At 42.8% G+C, this 18,369-nt stretch overlaps 2 protein-coding genes across 3 annotated transcripts in view; both read left to right on the forward strand.

The window, feature by feature from the left end:
• The first annotated feature begins 1,100 nt into the window (after positions 1-1,100).
• On the forward strand, positions 1,101-12,679 carry EXOSC2 (exosome component 2). Of its 2 annotated transcripts, XM_004375762.3 has the most exons (9): positions 1,123-1,483; positions 2,779-2,880; positions 4,354-4,399; positions 5,114-5,203; positions 6,263-6,328; positions 6,838-6,906; positions 7,956-8,132; positions 8,533-8,661; positions 9,396-12,679. In XM_004375762.3, the coding sequence occupies exons 1-9, from the start codon at positions 1,200-1,202 to the stop codon at positions 9,474-9,476; spliced, it is 1,044 nt and encodes a 347-aa protein (XP_004375819.2). In that variant the 5' UTR covers positions 1,123-1,199; the 3' UTR covers positions 9,477-12,679. The 2 variants fall into 2 exon arrangements, with proteins under 2 accessions (XP_023586584.1, XP_004375819.2); XM_023730816.1 differs by lacking the exon at positions 9,396-12,679 and having other exon boundaries at positions 1,101-1,483; positions 8,533-9,387.
• Positions 12,680-14,190: 1,511 nt separating this feature from the next.
• ABL1 (ABL proto-oncogene 1, non-receptor tyrosine kinase) overlaps positions 14,191-18,369 on the forward strand; it is a 163,642-nt gene continuing 159,463 nt past the window's right edge. Inside the window, exon 1 of the mRNA XM_004375763.2 lies at positions 14,191-15,064. Within this exon, the coding sequence (XP_004375820.1) occupies positions 14,929-15,064 (136 nt within the window). The 5' untranslated portion in view covers positions 14,191-14,928. The remainder of the gene's footprint in view (positions 15,065-18,369) is intronic.

Below are 18,369 nucleotides of genomic sequence, written 5' to 3' on the forward strand. Positions count from 1 at the left end.
TTGCCTGCTAACCAAAAGATCAGCAGTTTGAATCCACCAGCCGCTCCTTGGAAACCTTTTGAAGCAGTTCTACTCTGTCATATGAGTGGGAATTGACTTGCCGGCAACGGGTTTTTTTTGTTTTGTTTTTGGTGGACTCAGCAGATGGGCCCTTCTTGCACTTTGTTCTGCTCCATTGCCTTCCTCAAGGTAAGGAGGAGAGTGAAGGTCTGACTTGCCCACTTGCCCAACGACCAGGGGAGCACTAGCATTTATATCACAGATTGCCTCATAGGGTTGGTAGTCATAAGCCTTGCTTAGGAGAAAGAAGTGAGATTTATAAAACAATTGGCCTGATGAATCTTCAGGAGGCAGCGGGCCTGATCTACTGAGCACAGCACTATGTGGCTAATGAAGGCAGCTGTTCCATTTAATCCTTTTTATGATCCCTGTGCATGAAGAATTATAATCTCCAATTCCCCAAAGTTGAAACTCAAGTTTGTTGTGCTATAAACCACACAGGACAAGGGCCAGAAAGAGCGTAGTGGGAGGCAGGAAAAAGGGGTGAGGCAAACGCTCCCATTAAATAGGACTTGGAGGTGAAGCCACCTACACATGTGTTCGCTGAATCCTTAGAAAGATGCTTGGCACACAGAAAGCGCCTAATCCGCACGATGTATAACTATAAGTGAGGATCATTGTATTATGCGGGCACTTGCTCTCCCTGCCAAATATAACTGCCCTGCAAGGTTTGACTTGTTTTCTTAGACAGTTTCTTGTGTTTTCAAAGGACGTTATAATGAAAGGAGAGAACCACTGAGTATGTGGAGCATTGTTGGGGGAGGAGGTGTTGGTTGGTGCTGAACCAGCAACCTACCGGGCGGCTGTAATCTAAAATAAGCTACTAGGGACAGTGTGGAAAGAGGCTCTTCTTTTTGTACAATACTGTAGTATTTTTCTTTAGATCTTACCTCTCGATCCTCTCTCATACAAAAAAAGAATCAGACTCTTAGTGGCTTAGAGTTGGCAGGAAACTCAGAGGTCTATTTCTCAAATATCTCTAATCCTGGTAAACAGTAAGTGGGATGGTGGATATGAGACAGTTTTAGTTAAAAGCCACGCGTCATACAACGTGAGAGTTTATTACACTATTCCACAGATGCGGCCTTGCCAATAGTAAACATGGCAACTCGGCTCCTCTTTCCCTTCAAGTTAACCTAATGGTTGCCACTAGTCAACATGGCCGCCAGCCCGTGACCTCCCATTGGCGGTTTCTCAGAGGCCCTGCCCTGCTCCGCCCCTGCGAGCGTCGGCCTGGAATAGCGGGGCCGGAAATCGTGGCTCCGGGCATGGTTGCGTCTGCGCAAGTCATTGGCGCCAAGATGGCGATGGAGATGAGACTTCCAGTTGCTCGCAAACCGTTTAGCGAGAGCCTGGGTCGCGAGACTAAAAAACACCTGGTGGTGCCGGGGGACACGATCACTACAGACACGGGCTTCATGCGGTATGTGCGGACTTGGGGGACTCAGGACTCCAGTGAGCGACTGCAGGGCTCTGCACGTGGCCTACTAGCCTGAAACCCGGGCCTCTCGCGTCTAAGCCCCTCCGGGATTCAGGGCAAATCTCCAGAGCATCACAGTCCCCGGGTTTCCGAGGACTCGGACTTTTCACTGCCTGCATCTTGTGTGTTTGCGTTTGTCTCGCCCCCTGATGCCGTCCTCTTCTGCCTCAGGTGGCCTTGCCTCTTGGGTCCTCTGCCTTTGGCCCAGATCTCTAAGCCTTCCTCGTTGGAGACCTGGAAAACTGGGGAGAGTCTGGAACAGGTGCCTCTTTCCAGTTTTCAGATAAACGGTGGGCGTTTCTGATTTGGCCTCCATCTCCCTCAGCGTCATCTTGGGACCCGGAGCTGGGTTTTGGAGTCAGTAATTGTTTGGGTTTAGGGCAGACAAATATATTGTGTTACATGCATCAAAACATGACCTAAAGGCAGTGTAGTTTGTTGTAGATAAGAGGGCAGGCTCTTGAGTCAAACAGTTCTGATTCCAGTCCTGCTGCCATCACTTATTATTAGCTGTATTAACCTCCTGGAAAGTGTTTCCTCATCTGTAAAATAGTGATGATGACAGTAACTATCTGGTAGAGTAGTGAGGATTAAATGTGATTATAATGTGAAAAAGAGAAACAAAACCCACCACAATCCCACCTTAAACACTATTAGCATTTTAGTGGTATTGTAGGGTTGTTTTTTTTTTGCAGGGGGTGGGGGAGACACATGTACATATATGAGGAGTACAGCATTTACAACATTGCCTTTTTGCCCAGTTTGAGATTATTGAATCCTAGGAAATCTTAAAATTCATTCTTGCGTTCTTGCATTGAACACATATTTATATTATGTGCAGTTGGGGTACAACAGTGAACAAAATGAAAATCTCTGTCCTGGCGGAGTTTAAATTCTAACAGGGAGAGACAGTTAATGTTTGGTGATAAGTGCAATGAAAAAAACAAAAAGTCGAGCAGGGTTGTTGGAATGGGGTTGGGAATATCGTGGTGCCCGCAGCAGAGTGGATTACTATTTTAAATTGGGTAGGTCTGATGGCGAAAGTGACATTTGAGCAGACTTGAAGATGAGGGAGATGTCCATGTAGCTCTCTGGAGAAGCAGTGTTGCAGGCCCATAGAGTAGCCAGTACAAAAGCCAGGCTTTAAGGCAGAAGGAGCCTGTTAGGTTTGAGGAACACATTATCCTTAAGGGGAGAACCTCAAGTGTTACCCTCGTATTCTTTGTATCTTGCAACAGGGGCCATGGAACGTATATGGGGGAAGAAAAGCTCATAGCATCTGTGGCTGGCTCTGTGGAGAGAGTAAACAAGTTGATTTGTGTGAAAGCTTTGAAAACCAGGTGAGGACAAAAGGTGTGTATTCTCTTGCTTGAGACAACATATTGCATGACCAAGTCTCTTCTGTCTCCCTCCTTCCAACTGCCCTATCACTCTGTGGGTCTGTGATTTTGAACATGACTATAGGAAATATTGTATAGATAAGTGCAGCTTCAAAGTTTTTCCCCCATTACTTAACCTTTCCAAGCCTTGGTTACTTCCTCTGCAAAATGAGGATAAAAGCACAAGCTACCTTGTAGAATTTTTGTTAGAATTTAGTGAAATGATGAATTCATGTAAAATACTTAGCACAGAGCCTAGTACCTAGAAGGGCTAAGTAAAGGTTAGCCCCAGGAAGGAAGCCAGTGGAGTTGGAACAGTGTGAGTGAGGGGGAGAGTAGGAGCATATATAGGCAGAGAGAGCTGAGGTGGTAGGACAGTCTGGCTTGCCTTGTAGGCCATTGTAAGCATTTTGGCTTCTACTTTGTATAATCTGGAATGACACTGGAGTGGGTAGAGCAGAGGAGGGACATGACCTGACTTATGTTTTAATAAAATCACTCTGGAGGCTGTGAGGAAATTGAAGGGGGACCAGGGCAGATTTAGGAAGATAAACTCATCTGAAGTGATAGTAGCTTAGAATGAGGTAGTAGCAGTGGAAATGGGGAGTAGTGATTTTATTCTGCATATATTTTGAAGGTAGAGCTGGCAGGATTTGCTACTGGACTGATCATGGAGCATGAGAGACAGAGAGGAATCAAGGATGCCTCTCCAGGGTTTTTGGCTTGAGCATCTGGGGGGATGAAGTCATCATTTACTGAGATGGGAAGAGGAGAAGAAGGGATTGCTGGCAAGCTAAGTTTCGGGCTTGTTACTTTTGAAAATGCCTGTTAGTCATCTAAATGGAGATGTTGGGTAGTTAGCTGGATAGAATCTGGAATGTGTGGAGTAGTCGTCAGTGGTATTTAAAGCCATTAGATTGAATGAGCTCACCAAGAGATGAGTGCGAACTGAAAAGAGAAGAAGCCCAGGGACTGACCTTCAGTATTGGAACACTTCACATTAGAATCAGAGCAAAGGGGCCTGAGACAGGGCAGCCAGTGGGTGGGAAAGGCAGTGAGTGAGTGGGCCCATTTGACTGGCATCAGTGCCTGTTTGAGTGGCGTCTTGTCTCAGAATCTCCTTTTTCTTCCTGTGGCTGGTGAAGAGCCCACAGGAAAATATTCCATGCTCTGCATTAATCTAACAAAATAGGGATTTCAGGCTTAATAAACTACTTGCAATAAGTGGTTTGTTTAAGAATAGTTAATGGAGATTTTATCCATGTAGGAATGTTTGAAGTTATCGATTTCTGAAAATGAGTCTGAACAGCCTAGTTAGGTGAGTTTGCTAAATGTTCCTAATCAAGGCCATCATCCAGTTTAACTGAAATCTCAAATGGTGCTTGGCCATGTAAGACAGTCTTTTCACTGATGACCTTTTGCTTTATCTTTCAGATATAATGGTGAAGTAGGAGACATTGTAGTGGGGAGAATCACAGAGGTAAAATTGATATCAGATTGATTTTTGAAAGGCAAGCTGGTGATTTAATGAATGGGATAGTCATTCTGTGTGTAGTTACATTAATGAGGCATTCATTCCATTTGGCTGTTGTGTGACTTTTTTTTTTTTTTTTTGGAGTTTTTAAATTTTTTTTTTTATTGTACTTCAGGTGAAGGCTTACAGAACAAATAGTTTCTCATGAAACAGTAGTACACATATTGTTTTATGACATTGGTTAACAACCCCACAACATGTCAACCCTCTAACTTCTCAACCTTTTTTTTTTTTTTGGTGAAAATACACATAGCCAAAGATACACCATTTCAAAAATATCTACATGCACAGTTCAGTGACATCGACTACGCTCTTCCAATTGTGCTGTTATTCTCACTTAAGATGAAGGCTTACAGAACAAATAGTTTCTCATTTAACAGTTACTACAAATGTTGCCCTATGACAATGGTTAACAATCTCACAGCACATCAACAATATCCTTACTCAGCCTTGGTTCCCTATCACCAGCTTCCTTGTCCCCTTCTGCCTTCTGGCCCTTGTCACTGGACTACTGTACCTCGTTAGTGTCATCTGGTTTTACGGGGCTGTTGTGTGACTTTTGACGTAAACGTTTGGTTTGTTATGTTTGGGATTATCAGTTACTTAAAATGTGAGCATTTGCCCCTGAAGTACGTATCCAGGTGTGGAATTTCTTTGTAGGTTCAACAGAAGAGATGGAAGGTGGAGACCAACTCCAGGCTGGATTCAGTCTTGCTTCTCTCATCCATGAACCTTCCTGGAGGAGAGCTGGTAAGGGTCTCCAGTAAAGTCCTGGTACTGTACAGCTTGCTAGGGTGAGCTGTGAGGCCCTCTGCTCCACCAGAGAACTTTGCTTTATACTGAGGTTACTTCTGTTACTCCTATTTGTCTGCAGTGACATTTGCTGCCTGGATATAAATGTAGGTCTTTCACCTGGTCCAGTTCTCTCAACATAGGCTGCAGTCAGTGTGTGGTGATATCAGGAATGTCTATAGAGTGGGATCCCAAAAGAGAGTTGAGAAGAGAGGTCCCAGACACTTGGTGCTAACAATTTTCCTTTTCTGGGTATATCAACTTTGCACAATGATGGTGTGCCTTGAAAAGTTGTTTTTAGGTTATTTTTTTGTTAATTGAGTGACACTTGGTTATTCTAGACAATTGCAATAACTGAAGTTTTTTGTAAGATACCATGATTCACCTTTATCTTCAGTCCAGCATATATTTACAGAGGCTTATTGTGCTAGGTTCTGTGGAGAATGCCAAGACAAAGGAGACACAATTGATTCCTTAAAGCACTTACAGACTAGCAGGGGATGTGAGAGAATGAAGCCAAATACCTGGCAGTAAAAGAATAAATGCAAGTGTGTAGTTGTACAAAAGGATGAATTAATTTCAGTGAGAGGAGATCATAGAGTTGATCCTTGAAGGATGGATAGAATTTAAATGATGAGTTCAGGGATTCTGAGATAAAGGGAAATGTGTGAGCAAAGATACAGTGAAGTAAGAAGTAGTCTGGTCCTGCTGGAGCATGGAGGGCTGTCATGGAAGGTTAGTGTGGAATAGTAGGCTGTCCTAGATTGGGAGGGTTTTGAATATCAGGTAAGGCATTTGAATGTTATTCAGAGGAGGGACCAGAGAGGAAGGAGAAGTCTGTAAGCGGGGAAGTAGTGGTTATCACTTTTGTTGCCTTGAGTGGCACAGATTATCTACTTTTGCCATAGTTCTTGGTGTTTGAATATTGTGGTTGGCTTCAGAGATCTCAAGAGGAAGTGAAAGAGAAGAGAGGGACAGAATCTGACTTAAATAATGTCATTTCTTTGTGTATTTCAGAGGAGAAGATCTGCAGAAGATGAGCTTGCAATGAGAGGTTTCTTGCAGGAAGGGGACCTTATCAGTGTATCCTGTACCTTGCACTCAGCAGCTTCTGCTTTTATATGGACCTGGGAAATGTGGCTGAAATTGTATATCTCTGATGGGAGAAACATGTAGTCCTGGCAGGTGTCTGAGTCCCAGATCAAGTGTCAAGGACTGTGCCACAGCCATTTTCTGTCTCCTTCACTCAGGCTGACCTCCAGCTCTTGTTCAGACCTGCTGCTAAGTCATTTTTTTCGATATTGTAACTTACGGTGGCCATGCATAGGCTTAACTCAAGTTTTCTTAATGATGGTTTAACTTTTATTCCAGGAAGTAGAAAAGGTGTTTTTCGTATCAAGAAATTTATGACAACCAGAGAGGAGAGGTCAGGTCACAGTGATGTCCTCTGGGTCATTCCAGCTCTAAGTCAGCCCAGTGGGACTCTTAGAGATGGAAAGGATGGATATGTTGGGGCCAGGGATGTGGGGGAGGGAGGTGACATGAGAGCAGGCAGCCAAAGCTGCTGTTTTTTCCTTCATCACCCTGGCCAGGCTGAGGTCCAGGCAGTGTTCTCTGATGGAGCTGTTTCTCTTCACACGAGGAGCCTAAAATATGGAAAAGTAAGTTGGGCTCTTGCTGTTCCTGTTTGTTAACCAAGACTTCAAGTCCATTTCTGAATCCCTGAAACCCTTGTGAAATTCTGACCCAAAGAACCTGCAAAGTTAAGCATTCAAGGTTGGCATCTCACTGTGTCAGTGTTCCCAGAATTTAGAGGAAGGAAGGTCAGGATTGACATGGTCATGGGTCACTAGCACTGTAAAAGATGACAACTTTCATCCCTTTCCTACTGAGGAGATTGTTGGGGGGCAGACGAAGAGCCCCCTGTCACCATGTGTTGGGAGGCTGTGCTCACTTTGCTCCTCCCAAGGAGCACTGGAGGTTTGCATCAGGGCCAGGGCTGAAAGGCAGTTCTTGGAACGAAGGGAGATCACAGCCTGATGAAACAGGGCAGTCTCGGTCCTTACAGAAACATCTGATCAATCAAATGGATATTATTTCTAGGAAAGATTGATTTGGCACTTGAGTGCCTAAATGAAATCTCACTGTTTTTCTTGTATGAGGTTACATTATTGAGGCTGTTTATTATTTTTTTTAAGATAGCATACTTCTAAAATAAATTATTTATTACTCTCTTGGCTTTACCTGGGTGAAGCTTCATTTTCTGGATGGAACTCCCTTAGTGGCATGGCTACAGCCAACAACATTCAAGTCCTTGAAACAGGAGACAGACAGCTGCCCTGTGTGTGCTGCCCTTCCTGGACCAGGGTACCGCCCAGTGGCACCCATCTCACGTGCATTATAGCTGGCTGGGGTTAAGGATATGAACCAGGGTCATGGAACAGAACAGTGCTCCTTGGCCCACAGGAAGCTCGAACCCAAGTCCTCATTGGCTCCAACTTCTAAAAGCCAGCTCACCAGCCCTGGATTAGATGTAATGATGACTGCAAAGGAAAACGACAGAAAAGAGTATTAAAAATTATCTTCTATTGGAATGTATAGAACTATGAATCCAGAATTTTTCTTTGTGGAAATGCTTACTATGTAATCTGCTTTCCATTCTTCTCACTGATCATCCTACAGTAACTTACAATGTATCTTTCTCTTTTAGCTAGGCCAGGGTGTTTTGGTCCAGGTTTCCCCCTCCCTGGTAAAACGGCAGAAAACTCACTTCCATGACTTGCCATGTGGTGCCTCAGTGATTCTGGGTAACAATGGCTTCATCTGGATCTACCCAACACCCGAGCACAAAGAAGAGGAGGCAGGGGGCTTCACTGCAAACCTGGAAGTAAGTAAACCCTGCTGCTAATGTAGGTGGGATGGAGCAGCACTTGATCTTTGGTGTGTTTTTAAACTATATCACTGCTGTAGTGTGAGTTTGAACACACAGAGGTGTCCTCATGAACACTGTATTGCCTTCTCTTTTTGGAAGAGTTGAAATTGGGGACTGTTGGCGGAGATGGCAAAGTTGCATGGTAATAGCTGAAAAGCCTTGGAAGAAACTACCCTTTTTAATCTCCCTTGGAGTTAGCCATTCGTGATTTGTTTGGTTTGGAGTCCAGAGTGATACTTTCTGAGTCATAAATGGTTTCTTTTCTGTGATTTATGGTGACCACTCAACTTATTTTGAGTGAGTCACTGTTGTTATTTCCCTTTCCTTCCTGGTACTCTTTGCATCCACTTTGTAGCCTGTATCTCTTGCTGATCGAGAGGTGATATCCCGGCTTCGGAACTGCATTGTCTCAATGGTAACTCAGAGGATGATGCTGTATGATACCAGTATCCTGTACTGCTATGAAGCGTCCCTTCCACATCAGGTACTCTACCCAGGGCTTCCCTCCTCTTTGCTGATCGGTGAGCAGGTGTTTGGTGTTCATCCATCAGCCCCAGTGTTTCCACAGTGACAGAAAGCACATCTTCCCAAATACCCTTACCATGTCCATCAGTATGAATTGGTCTGGAGGACAGCCTTAATGAGTGTCTAGTAGATCTTCCTCTAGATATTTAAAATATTCTCAGTGTCTTGTGGGGTAATGGTGAAGCCCTTGGCTGCTACCAAAAGGTTGATGGTTCAAACCCACCAGCCACTCCCTGGGAGAAAAAACCTGGTGATCTGCTCTTGTAAAGATTACAGCTTAGGAGACTATGGGGCAGTTCTGCTTTGTCATATAGGGTTGGAATGACTATGCTATGAGTCAGAATCGACTCAATGGCACACAACAAGAACAGTATCAATCTAAGGATTTAGGGAGATGGACATGCCAGATGGGATTAGTTTATGACAGCAACCCTTTGGACTTCATCTTACCCATCCCAAATATAATGAATGTTAGAGTAATGTCTTTGTTCCTGTCAGCTATATCCCACAGAATCTTGCTGATTTATTAACCTGATTCTAGCAGATCATATCTTGCAACACTTAGCCTCTGATAAAGGCAAAATACAGAAGGTTTATATTAACCATGTTTGGTTTTTAAGTTTGGATTGGCTTGGTAATCTGCTTATGGTTGGTTCCTTTTCTGGACAAATGCCTTTTTCATTTCTTTTTCAGATCAAAGATATCTTAAAGCCAGAGATAATGGAAGAAATTGTGATGGAAACGCGCCAGAGGCTGTTAGAACAGGAAGGATAAGGAGAGGCATCTGAAGGACCAGACTGTATGTACCTGGCTGGCACTGTTCTGGAAAGGGAAGAATCAGATTGATGATCCCCATGTGTGGTTCAGTGAAGAACCAAGAAACTCCTTACTTCATCTGCATCGATGGCTGTGGGCTGCCTCCAGCCCAGACACCCTGTTTCCTCCTTCTCAGACAAATGCCTGGGTGGAGAGGTGAACAGTGCCTCTGGCCCCTCTGGTAGGCCGAGTCCCAGCACTAGGGGTAGATTCAGGTCTTTCAAAGTGTGCAGTGTTCCAGCCAAATGGACTTCCGTCCTGCAATAATATGGAGGATCCTTTGACTTCACTCACCATCATTTGAAACGCACAATACCCCATGAAATTGCCCTTATAAAAAACATGGCATCTCTGACCCCCAAATTGTCTTCGTCTTCTATTCCCCCTCTAAAGTGCAAGTACAGCATTCCAGTTGTACTTGAAGAACACAGTTGGTAAAGTTAATCTAGCAGTCGAATGGAAGAATAAAGTTAACCAAGCCATTTTGAATCTTATTTCCCATTGAATGTTTTTTCTAGTGATGGCTGAAAATATGTCCACCCCAGGCTGCCTTAAGCTCTGTCCTGCCTTTCAGGGGCAATTTGTAAGAAGCTGAATTATTAGCAACAGAGAGAATGAATGTTCTGGGTCCATGTACCTTTGGGTGTTCTGATAAACATGAAGAAAAAGTAAGAAAAATGGAGATAGAAAAAGAAAAGCTGTTTTCATCCTATAGTTGAAGTAATGCATTAATTTTTGAATTTGGGGTTAAAAGATAAAAGCAAGGTGTTGATGTTCTCACTGAGGAATGCTAAGATTGCATTGCTTTTCTGATGACTGTAAAAACGGTACTGATTTAGTTGTTGGGAAACATTTTTTAAAGGCACTGTTTTAAAGTGCTGTTTATTTCAAATATGTGGTAAACTACTTTTTTACATTACAAAGGTGGTGGTAACACCATTGATTTCTTGTGTTCTGTGTAATAATTGGGAGCTGAGTATAATAGAAGGAGGACTTAGTGGATATAAATTCCTTCTGACAGCTCCAGTTTCAATGGTAGTAATTTTGAACACTGCACTTGAAAGGTGTGAAGTACAGATTGGCTCTATTTCATTAAATAGTATTTTTTTTTCTTTATAACATTATTCAGTGGACAACTTATGTCACTTTTTTTCTACCCCAACTTGTATCACCTGTTTTGATGAGTTTGCAGACCCATCAAGGTTCTATAGATTATGCTTTAACTTTAGATTTCCTCATTTGTTGTATTTTTGAGAGAAATTTCCAGGCCTTAAGCCTCTTGAGAGAAGGGAACGGGAGAGTGGGTGTCTGAGTCCCAGGTTTGGTTTTGATTAGTGCCCATACAATAAGCTCATTGAAAATTTATCCTTATCACTTGGTCTTTCCCAAGGTTTCAGATCTATGCTGCTTATTCAGTGCTGAATGGTGATTGCCTACTAAGGGGAAATAATAGGTTTGAAAGCACCTTTTGGTGATTATCTATTTTCTATGGCCCACTAGAGGGCACCCTTGTTAAGTATAATTCCAGTAAGTGAAAAAAAACTGAAAAGCTGAAAATTTTACACTGGTACTGAATTCCTTTAGCAACCTGGTGGGTTGCTTTGCTTTATAAAAATGAGAACAAAATTAGACTCAACTGAATCACTTTTAATGAAAAGGCCATGAGCTTAAAGGGATTTAGTCAACATTTGGTAACATTTATTTGCTTTTGACGGGCATTTGCTGGGCTCTGGATCCAATTTTCAGTCCTCAAAAGTATCATTCTATAGTGTTATAGAGGAAGTAAAAAAATTCAGTGCCTCTCTAGAGAAAAATATTACAGCCTGGCCTTGGGGCTCACCTAAACTAACAAGCAATGGAAAATGAAGATTAGGGAAAATAAGCCTTTAGGTGACGTGCACGTGTTCTTTATACTGCCTATCATGAAGCATAATCTCGGTCTTTTACTGTGGAAAATCAAACAAGATCTAAGTTGATCCTCCTGTTAACCTTGTAAAGTAAGCAGATATGACCCCTATTCATAGATGAAGAAATAGATTCAGAGAATTAAAGTGACTTAAGCCCATTAGCAATTGTGAATAAAATATATTTAAGGTCTAGAGAGGTATGATAAAACCCTTCTTTAGAGTGTGGGTTGGACTGATTGTGAAAGGTTGTAGATCCAGAAATTGAGACTGATACTTTGGATTGTTATTTATTTTATGTATTTGCTGTCCCTCCCCCATGTATGCTCCATGAGGACAAGTACAGTTTTTCCCCCCACTGCTGTATCCCAGCACCTAGAACAGTGCTTGGCACATCATATGTGCTCAAGAAATGCTTGTTCAATGAATGGTGAATAAATTGTTCAAGGAGAATGTATTAGAAGGAGGTCTGATTTGATTGCCCAATTTTAAGCTAACCTAGAGGATGAGGACGTATGCAGATTTGGAGGAAATGAGTAAAGCATGAATAGTAATCAAAACAAATTTTCCAAAAAGAAAAATTGGGGGGGGGGGAGTAATCAGGATAATGAACAAATAAAGGGGACCAAGGTGTTAAAATCTGAAGAACGACTCAAGTTGCTACACTAGACATCAACCAGATAGTTTATTCTGTGACTGTGAGCAAAGCTAAACCGATTAACATTGAGTTTGTACATTACAGTTACAAATCTAGGCACACATTTTCATATGCTTCACCTCCAAGTGAGTCATTTCCTCTTGAAGGTAGTACCTATACAATCGTAGCACTATTTCCATTCCAGCAAAAATATTTCTAAAATACGTAACTCATTTGTTGGGCTAACGTGTCACCTACATATAGCAGCTGAATGTACAACGCGTATGTTGGGGCTGTGGTTTCGGCCTAATATCAGAAACTTCTGAAAAATCTATTGTTCAGTATTATGTCAACAGTTATTTGATATTGAATGGTAAAGTGGGAAGAAACATCTGTATAATGGGGAGTAATGTTACACGCCTCATTGCGCTGTGATGAGTATTAAGTGAGAATGCAGTTGATGAAAAGTGCTTAGTAACAGTGCCGGGTGTAGAATAAGCGCTGCGATGAGTAGATCTCCTTAGAAATGAGTATATCCTAACCAGGTGCAGCGCCTTGAGGAGACATGGAAGATAAAAAATAGGGGACCAGGGCCCTTTTCGGTTGTGGAAGATGGGTTATGACAGGTGTGTTCGGTGTGTTTGGATCATTTACTAGCCCTGCAGTCTTGCTAAACCCAACGATCTAGGCATTTTCTCAGCTCCCATGGAGGATGTTTGTATGTGAATACGAGTTCACCTGTGAAACGAGGTTGTTTGATCTTAAAGTTTCATTCTAGCTCGAACATCTGTGATTGCGCCTGGTAAAGCGTTGAAGAGGTGCTTTAACAAGTGCTGTTCAATGAGTGAGCCTCGTGATTCCCGGAGAACCAACAACTAAATTCGTTAGCAATACACGAGATGCTTTCCAGCTGTGTCTTTCTTCACTAGCTCTAATATTTATGCTTCTTGGGAAAAGGTGGAGATTTGGGGGGAAAGGGAAACCAAATAGCCTTGGTTTCCAGAAGCGAGCCCAATTTTCTCCCCTAAAAAGGCTCAAGGAAGTAATCCAACTCCGGTTCGGGGAAAACCCAATCCGCAGTTTTCACCTTACTTTGGCTCTTCTACGGTTTTACTACTCGCGAAGGGGAGACATCGGCCAGCCCTTCGCGAGGCCAGCTAGTCCACGGTCTCCCAGGAAGGCGGGACCGAAGCTCAGGAGTTGAGAGCAAAGGGCAAGAAGTGCCGGGTGCGCGCCGACATGAGCGGGCTCCGCGGAACCACAACTCCCGGCCTGCCCTGCGGGATGCACCGAAAGCGGTTGGCTGGGAGCTCTGGCCCCACTGCCCTCTGGCTAATGGGATGGAGGAGAGAGGCCTGACCCGGATACTCGGGAACCAATGGCAGTACAAAGGAGGCGGGTGCTTCCTAACTACTCACCTTGCACTCAGAAAAATCACATTTAAGCGGTCGTGTCGGTCCGGGTTCTCTCAGGCAGTGAGGTCAGAGCCGGAAAAGGCGACGGCTTGCCCTCAAAAGCGGCTTCGGGGGCATCCCGGTCTCTGCGAGGCGCGCTTCGGTCTTCCTAGGGGGCGGGGACAGGGGCGGAGCCTGGCCTCGTTGTGGAGCGGCTCATCATCCATCATGGCGGCCACGGGGGTCGATGTGTTTCCCTGAGCAGCGCTGGAGCCGGAGCCGGTTCCTGGGTCCTGCAGCTGAGGAGCCCCTCCGTTGTCCACAGCCCCTCTCGGCTAGGGGAGGCAGGGTCCCGCGGCGGATCTCGGGGAATGTGACTGCCTGGCGGCGGCGGCGGTGGCTACGTCCGGGACCGGGGGAGGGGGTGTCTCGGGTTGAGCCCCCTAGGCTCGGGGCAGCTGAGGCGGCCGGGCCTCCTCCCCCCTACACCAGGCTTCCGACTTTGGGGCCACGAGGGTACTTCGTCCCATACAGCCCCATCCGGGCTTCTGGGGTACTGGGGGTGGTCTCTGCTCCCCCCAGACCTGGAACACCCTGTTTCCGGAGGCGTGGAGTAGCATCGCCCCGGCAGCCTCCTTACTCCCGAGCCGCCTCTTGCTCCCATTCCCGGTCCCAAGTTTGGCCGTGGAGCCCCCCCATTCAAATTCCCTCCCTGCTGTCAAGTGGCCTCTCCTCTCCCCCCAGTTGCTCCTGCGAGCCTCTAATGCCCTGACTTCCAATGTCACCTACGGCCCCCTCAGTCTCAGCCCAGCCAAAAACTTTAATGCAAAGGAAAAGTCTGGACTGGTTTCACAGGCCTTTTAAAAAGCGAACTTAAAAGTTGCTGGCAATGCATTTCTTCTCGACAGAGTGGAAGGCAAGCTCTCGCTGAAATCTGGAGGATCTGTGTCCTTTTCCGGAGAGAAGGGTAGAGAAGCGGGAGCAGCAGCCAGTTCGGCAGGAAATTTGTTGGAAGATGAAGAAACTAAGATAGGGGGTGGGTGACTTCCACAGGAAAAGTTCTGGAGGAGCGTCTAAAGAAGAGCAACATTTCCTTTATATGGGGGTTCAAATGACTTTTGTATTGACCCTTGACAGCATTCCCTGTGAATATTTCTGTTTAAGTTTTTCCTCTTGAAAAGAAAGACATTGATATTCAGCCAGTTAGATACTTAAAATCAAACTTTTGGGTAACATTACAATTACATTACTTCAAACAGATTAACTGCGAAAATAATTGGAACTGCTGTTTACACGAGTCAATCTAAAAACTGCTTCACTCTTGTTTTGGAAGATGCCGTTTTCTGATTAACCTCTATTACTGACTTGTGGAGATGCGGTGAATGTGAAATCCCACATATATGCCATTTTCCTTTTAAGCTTACTGACTGTTCTGGAAGATCTTGAACCCTTTTCTGGGTGCCTATCATTACTTTATGGGGCAGCAGCCTGGAAAAGTTCTTGGGGACCAACGAAGGCCAAGTTTGCCTGCCCTGCACTTTATCAAAGGAGCAGGGAAGAAGGAATCATCTAGGCATGGGGGTCCACACTGCAATGTATTTGTGGAACATGGTGAGTGCTTTTCAAGATTTCTGAAGTTATGTTTTTCCTTATGTATTCAGCTTAAGTCATCAAGGGACTTTGGACAGTGTTTGTGCCAGTTCATTCCAGTGTGCTTAAAGCTTGTTACTGTAGTATCTCTTAGTTTCTGGATGAACTAATAAGAAACAGTTACTTTATGACTCTGTATGGCTTTATTCAAAATCTCCTTCAATTGCTCATGTCTTGCCTGATTCTGCTTCTAACTTACTGTTTACCTTGGACAAGCCATTTTATGGTTTCAGCGCCTCAGTTTCCTGAGAGGGTTGGACTTAGGTGATTTCTTAGGATCCATAGTTTTATGATTCTGCTCTAATCTAGGGCATGGGCTCTTCACCTGAGGTGCATACACACTTCTAGGGTGTGTACACATTTATCTACAGAGAACTTTTATCACATTCTCAAAGTGGTTTGTGCTCCCCAAAAGGTTTAAGAACCACAGATCCTAGTTGACACTAATACCCTTGACCTTTTCAATCATAAGTAGGACTTGAAAATACTTTGGAGCTATATGGGGAAAATCGAGTGGGGAAGCAGCATTCCTTGTGAATTGAGGATACATAGCTTCTAGTTATTTTACCTTAACAGGAGGAGTAATCCTTTCCCCATAGAATGAGCCTTCATCCTCCTCCCTCTCTGTTGAGAATGACATTTTGAGCAAAAAAGGTTGTATTTGACATTTTTATGAACATAATTGGTATTTGAGTGCTGACAGTACAAATTACACTGTTCACTTCCAGTAATTCTGTGTGAAATTAAAGCTAAGGGTCAACTTAAACTGATGTCTGTAACAGAAGCCAGCCATGAACTAATTAATTAGGATCCTGTTTGTACTGTTGCAGCCTGCTGTTTTCATATTGTGTATTTTATATGAAAATATCAGTTGAGCCTACCAACCCTGTAAGCAAATACAAGATATGTGCAAGTGACACACACATACTTTGAAATTCAGTCACAAATACCTTTTAACAATGGCTGATGCAAGTAAACAAAGGCTTCTGTTCAGGGAACTTGCAGTTGACAGGTAAAGTTTTACTTTTTTACAGAAAAATATTCACCTCATCTAAATAAATCTGGGTAGCTGGATTTTACTTTGCCTTAAAACATTAGTTGTATTTTAGCATTGGTTTTAGACAGGCAAATAGGGTAATGCATCACCTTATGGTGCTTCCTAAATTCAGGATTTAAAATTGGAATTTTTCACGTTTTAATTAATTATGGTCATGCAATCGTAAGTAGTGAAAATTGGTACAGACATTTTGGAGAGCTTTGGCAGAATTTATCAGAATTTAAAATGCACACACCAGTGACCCAGTAATCTCACATCTAGGAAACTAACCAAGTATAGAACAGCGTAGCGCTGAGGTGTCCCTGATGCCCCTTCAGGGGATCTAGAGGTTAAACTCTTTTCATATTAATACAATACTCCAGTGTATTTGCCTCTTTCACTGTGTTGACATCCACACTAATGGTGCAAAACTAATGCAGGTGCCTTAGCATGAATCAAGGCAGGGGCACTTAACTGTACTAGTAGCCATTGTATTCTTCATGCCGGTTACTCACAGTTTAAAAGAAAACAAAGACAACAACAATAAGCCAATTTCACTTAAGAATGTATTTGATGAAGCAGTAAAAATTATTAATTTTATTAAATCTTGACCCTTGAGTACGTCTTTTTAGTATTCTGTGGGATAAAATGGAAAGTATGCGTAAAGTATTACCGTGTACTAAAGTATGGTGGTTATACTAAGAAAGAAAAGCACTTGGGTGACTGAGTTGCAGGCTGAACTGTCTGCATTTTTGCTTGAAACTGACTGACAGACAAACCACGGTTATTCACACTTGAGTATTTGGCAGACATTTTCTCAAAAATACATGACGGAGACCGTCCCTTCAAAGAAAACAACTGATAGTATTTGTTGGCAGTGATAAAATTCGAGTGAAAATTAGAATTTTGTAAAACTTAATTTGCCACTGTGATATGGAGATAGGTGGTAATATTTACAAATGTGATATTTTGATTCCTTATAATGAAATGTAAGGAGCTCTGGTGACTCAGTGGGTAAAGTGCTGAGCTGCTAACCGAAAGGTTGGCCGTTCCAACGCACCAGCCGCTTCCAGGAGAAAGATGTGGCAGTTTGCTTCTGAAAAGATTTACAGCCTTGGAAACCTGGTGGGGCAGTTCTACTCGGTACTGAAGGGTCGGTGTGAGTTGGAACTGACTAGACGACAATGGGTTTGGTTTTATAGTTATCATTTGGAAAACCTACGCACCTCAGTGAACCAATATTTTATAAATGACCAACGCTTGGTATTTAAAATCACACACCAGTAAAAGATTTATGCAAAGTTCAGGATAGACCAATGGATTTTAATGAAACAAAACAAAAAGTTCATTGATAAGATTTCAGATTCTATATCGTAACCAACCTTAAGAAACTACCACTTATCAGGTTTTGGTGTAGCATCAAAGAAGAATATCTAAGATTATCTGAAAGGCCTACTTAAAAAAAAAAATCAGTTTTCCATTAAGATATTATTTTTATTTTTAAATGAATAAATATTTTTTTAAATTTCAGTTTTAATTTCTTAACATGGTGAATATTGATAGCAATAATCTACATAAAGGAAAGCTCTTTGAGGCCCTCAGTGATTTTTAAGTGTGTAAAAAGGTCTTGAGATCAAAAAGCTTGAGAACAGTTACTATAGAAAGTCTATCAAAAAGGCATCAGAAGGATATTTATTGCAGGCATACTATAAGGTACTAACACCAAAAGATGTCAGTACTGTGGTAAGCAGAGAAAACCAATTTGGGGGTAAGTATGTACGGTATGATCTTATTTGTGTAATACAAAAAATATATATTTATTTGTATACGTGTAGAAAAAAGTATGGAAGGATTCAGATCTAAATAGTTGTTATCTCTAGGGAATTGGGATTTAGGTGGGCTAGGAGAAGACTTTCACTTTCTTTGCATTTGTGATGTTCCAGGTTTCTTTTTACAACAAACGGGTATTATTTTCATAATACAAAATATATGAAGATTTAAAAAACGAATCGATGGGAGCCTCATCAAGTAGTCACTTCTTTGAAACACCTTTTTATTTAAAGAATTTGCCTAAGTCATGTTTTATTAGAGTTCAGTTCCTTTGGAATCTGGGTATTCTTTTTCTAGGGGAATACGGTCTTATTTTGTGTTACAAATTACTCATTTATCTTTCATAGGCTGTTTAGAGTTGGTTAGAGTAGTTGATAACCTGTTGCCGTCCAGTCAATTC

The sequence above is a fragment of the Trichechus manatus genome, unplaced genomic scaffold (assembly GCF_000243295.1).
Source record: "Trichechus manatus latirostris isolate Lorelei unplaced genomic scaffold, TriManLat1.0 scaffold00038, whole genome shotgun sequence".
Taxonomy (NCBI): Eukaryota; Metazoa; Chordata; class Mammalia; order Sirenia; family Trichechidae; genus Trichechus; species Trichechus manatus.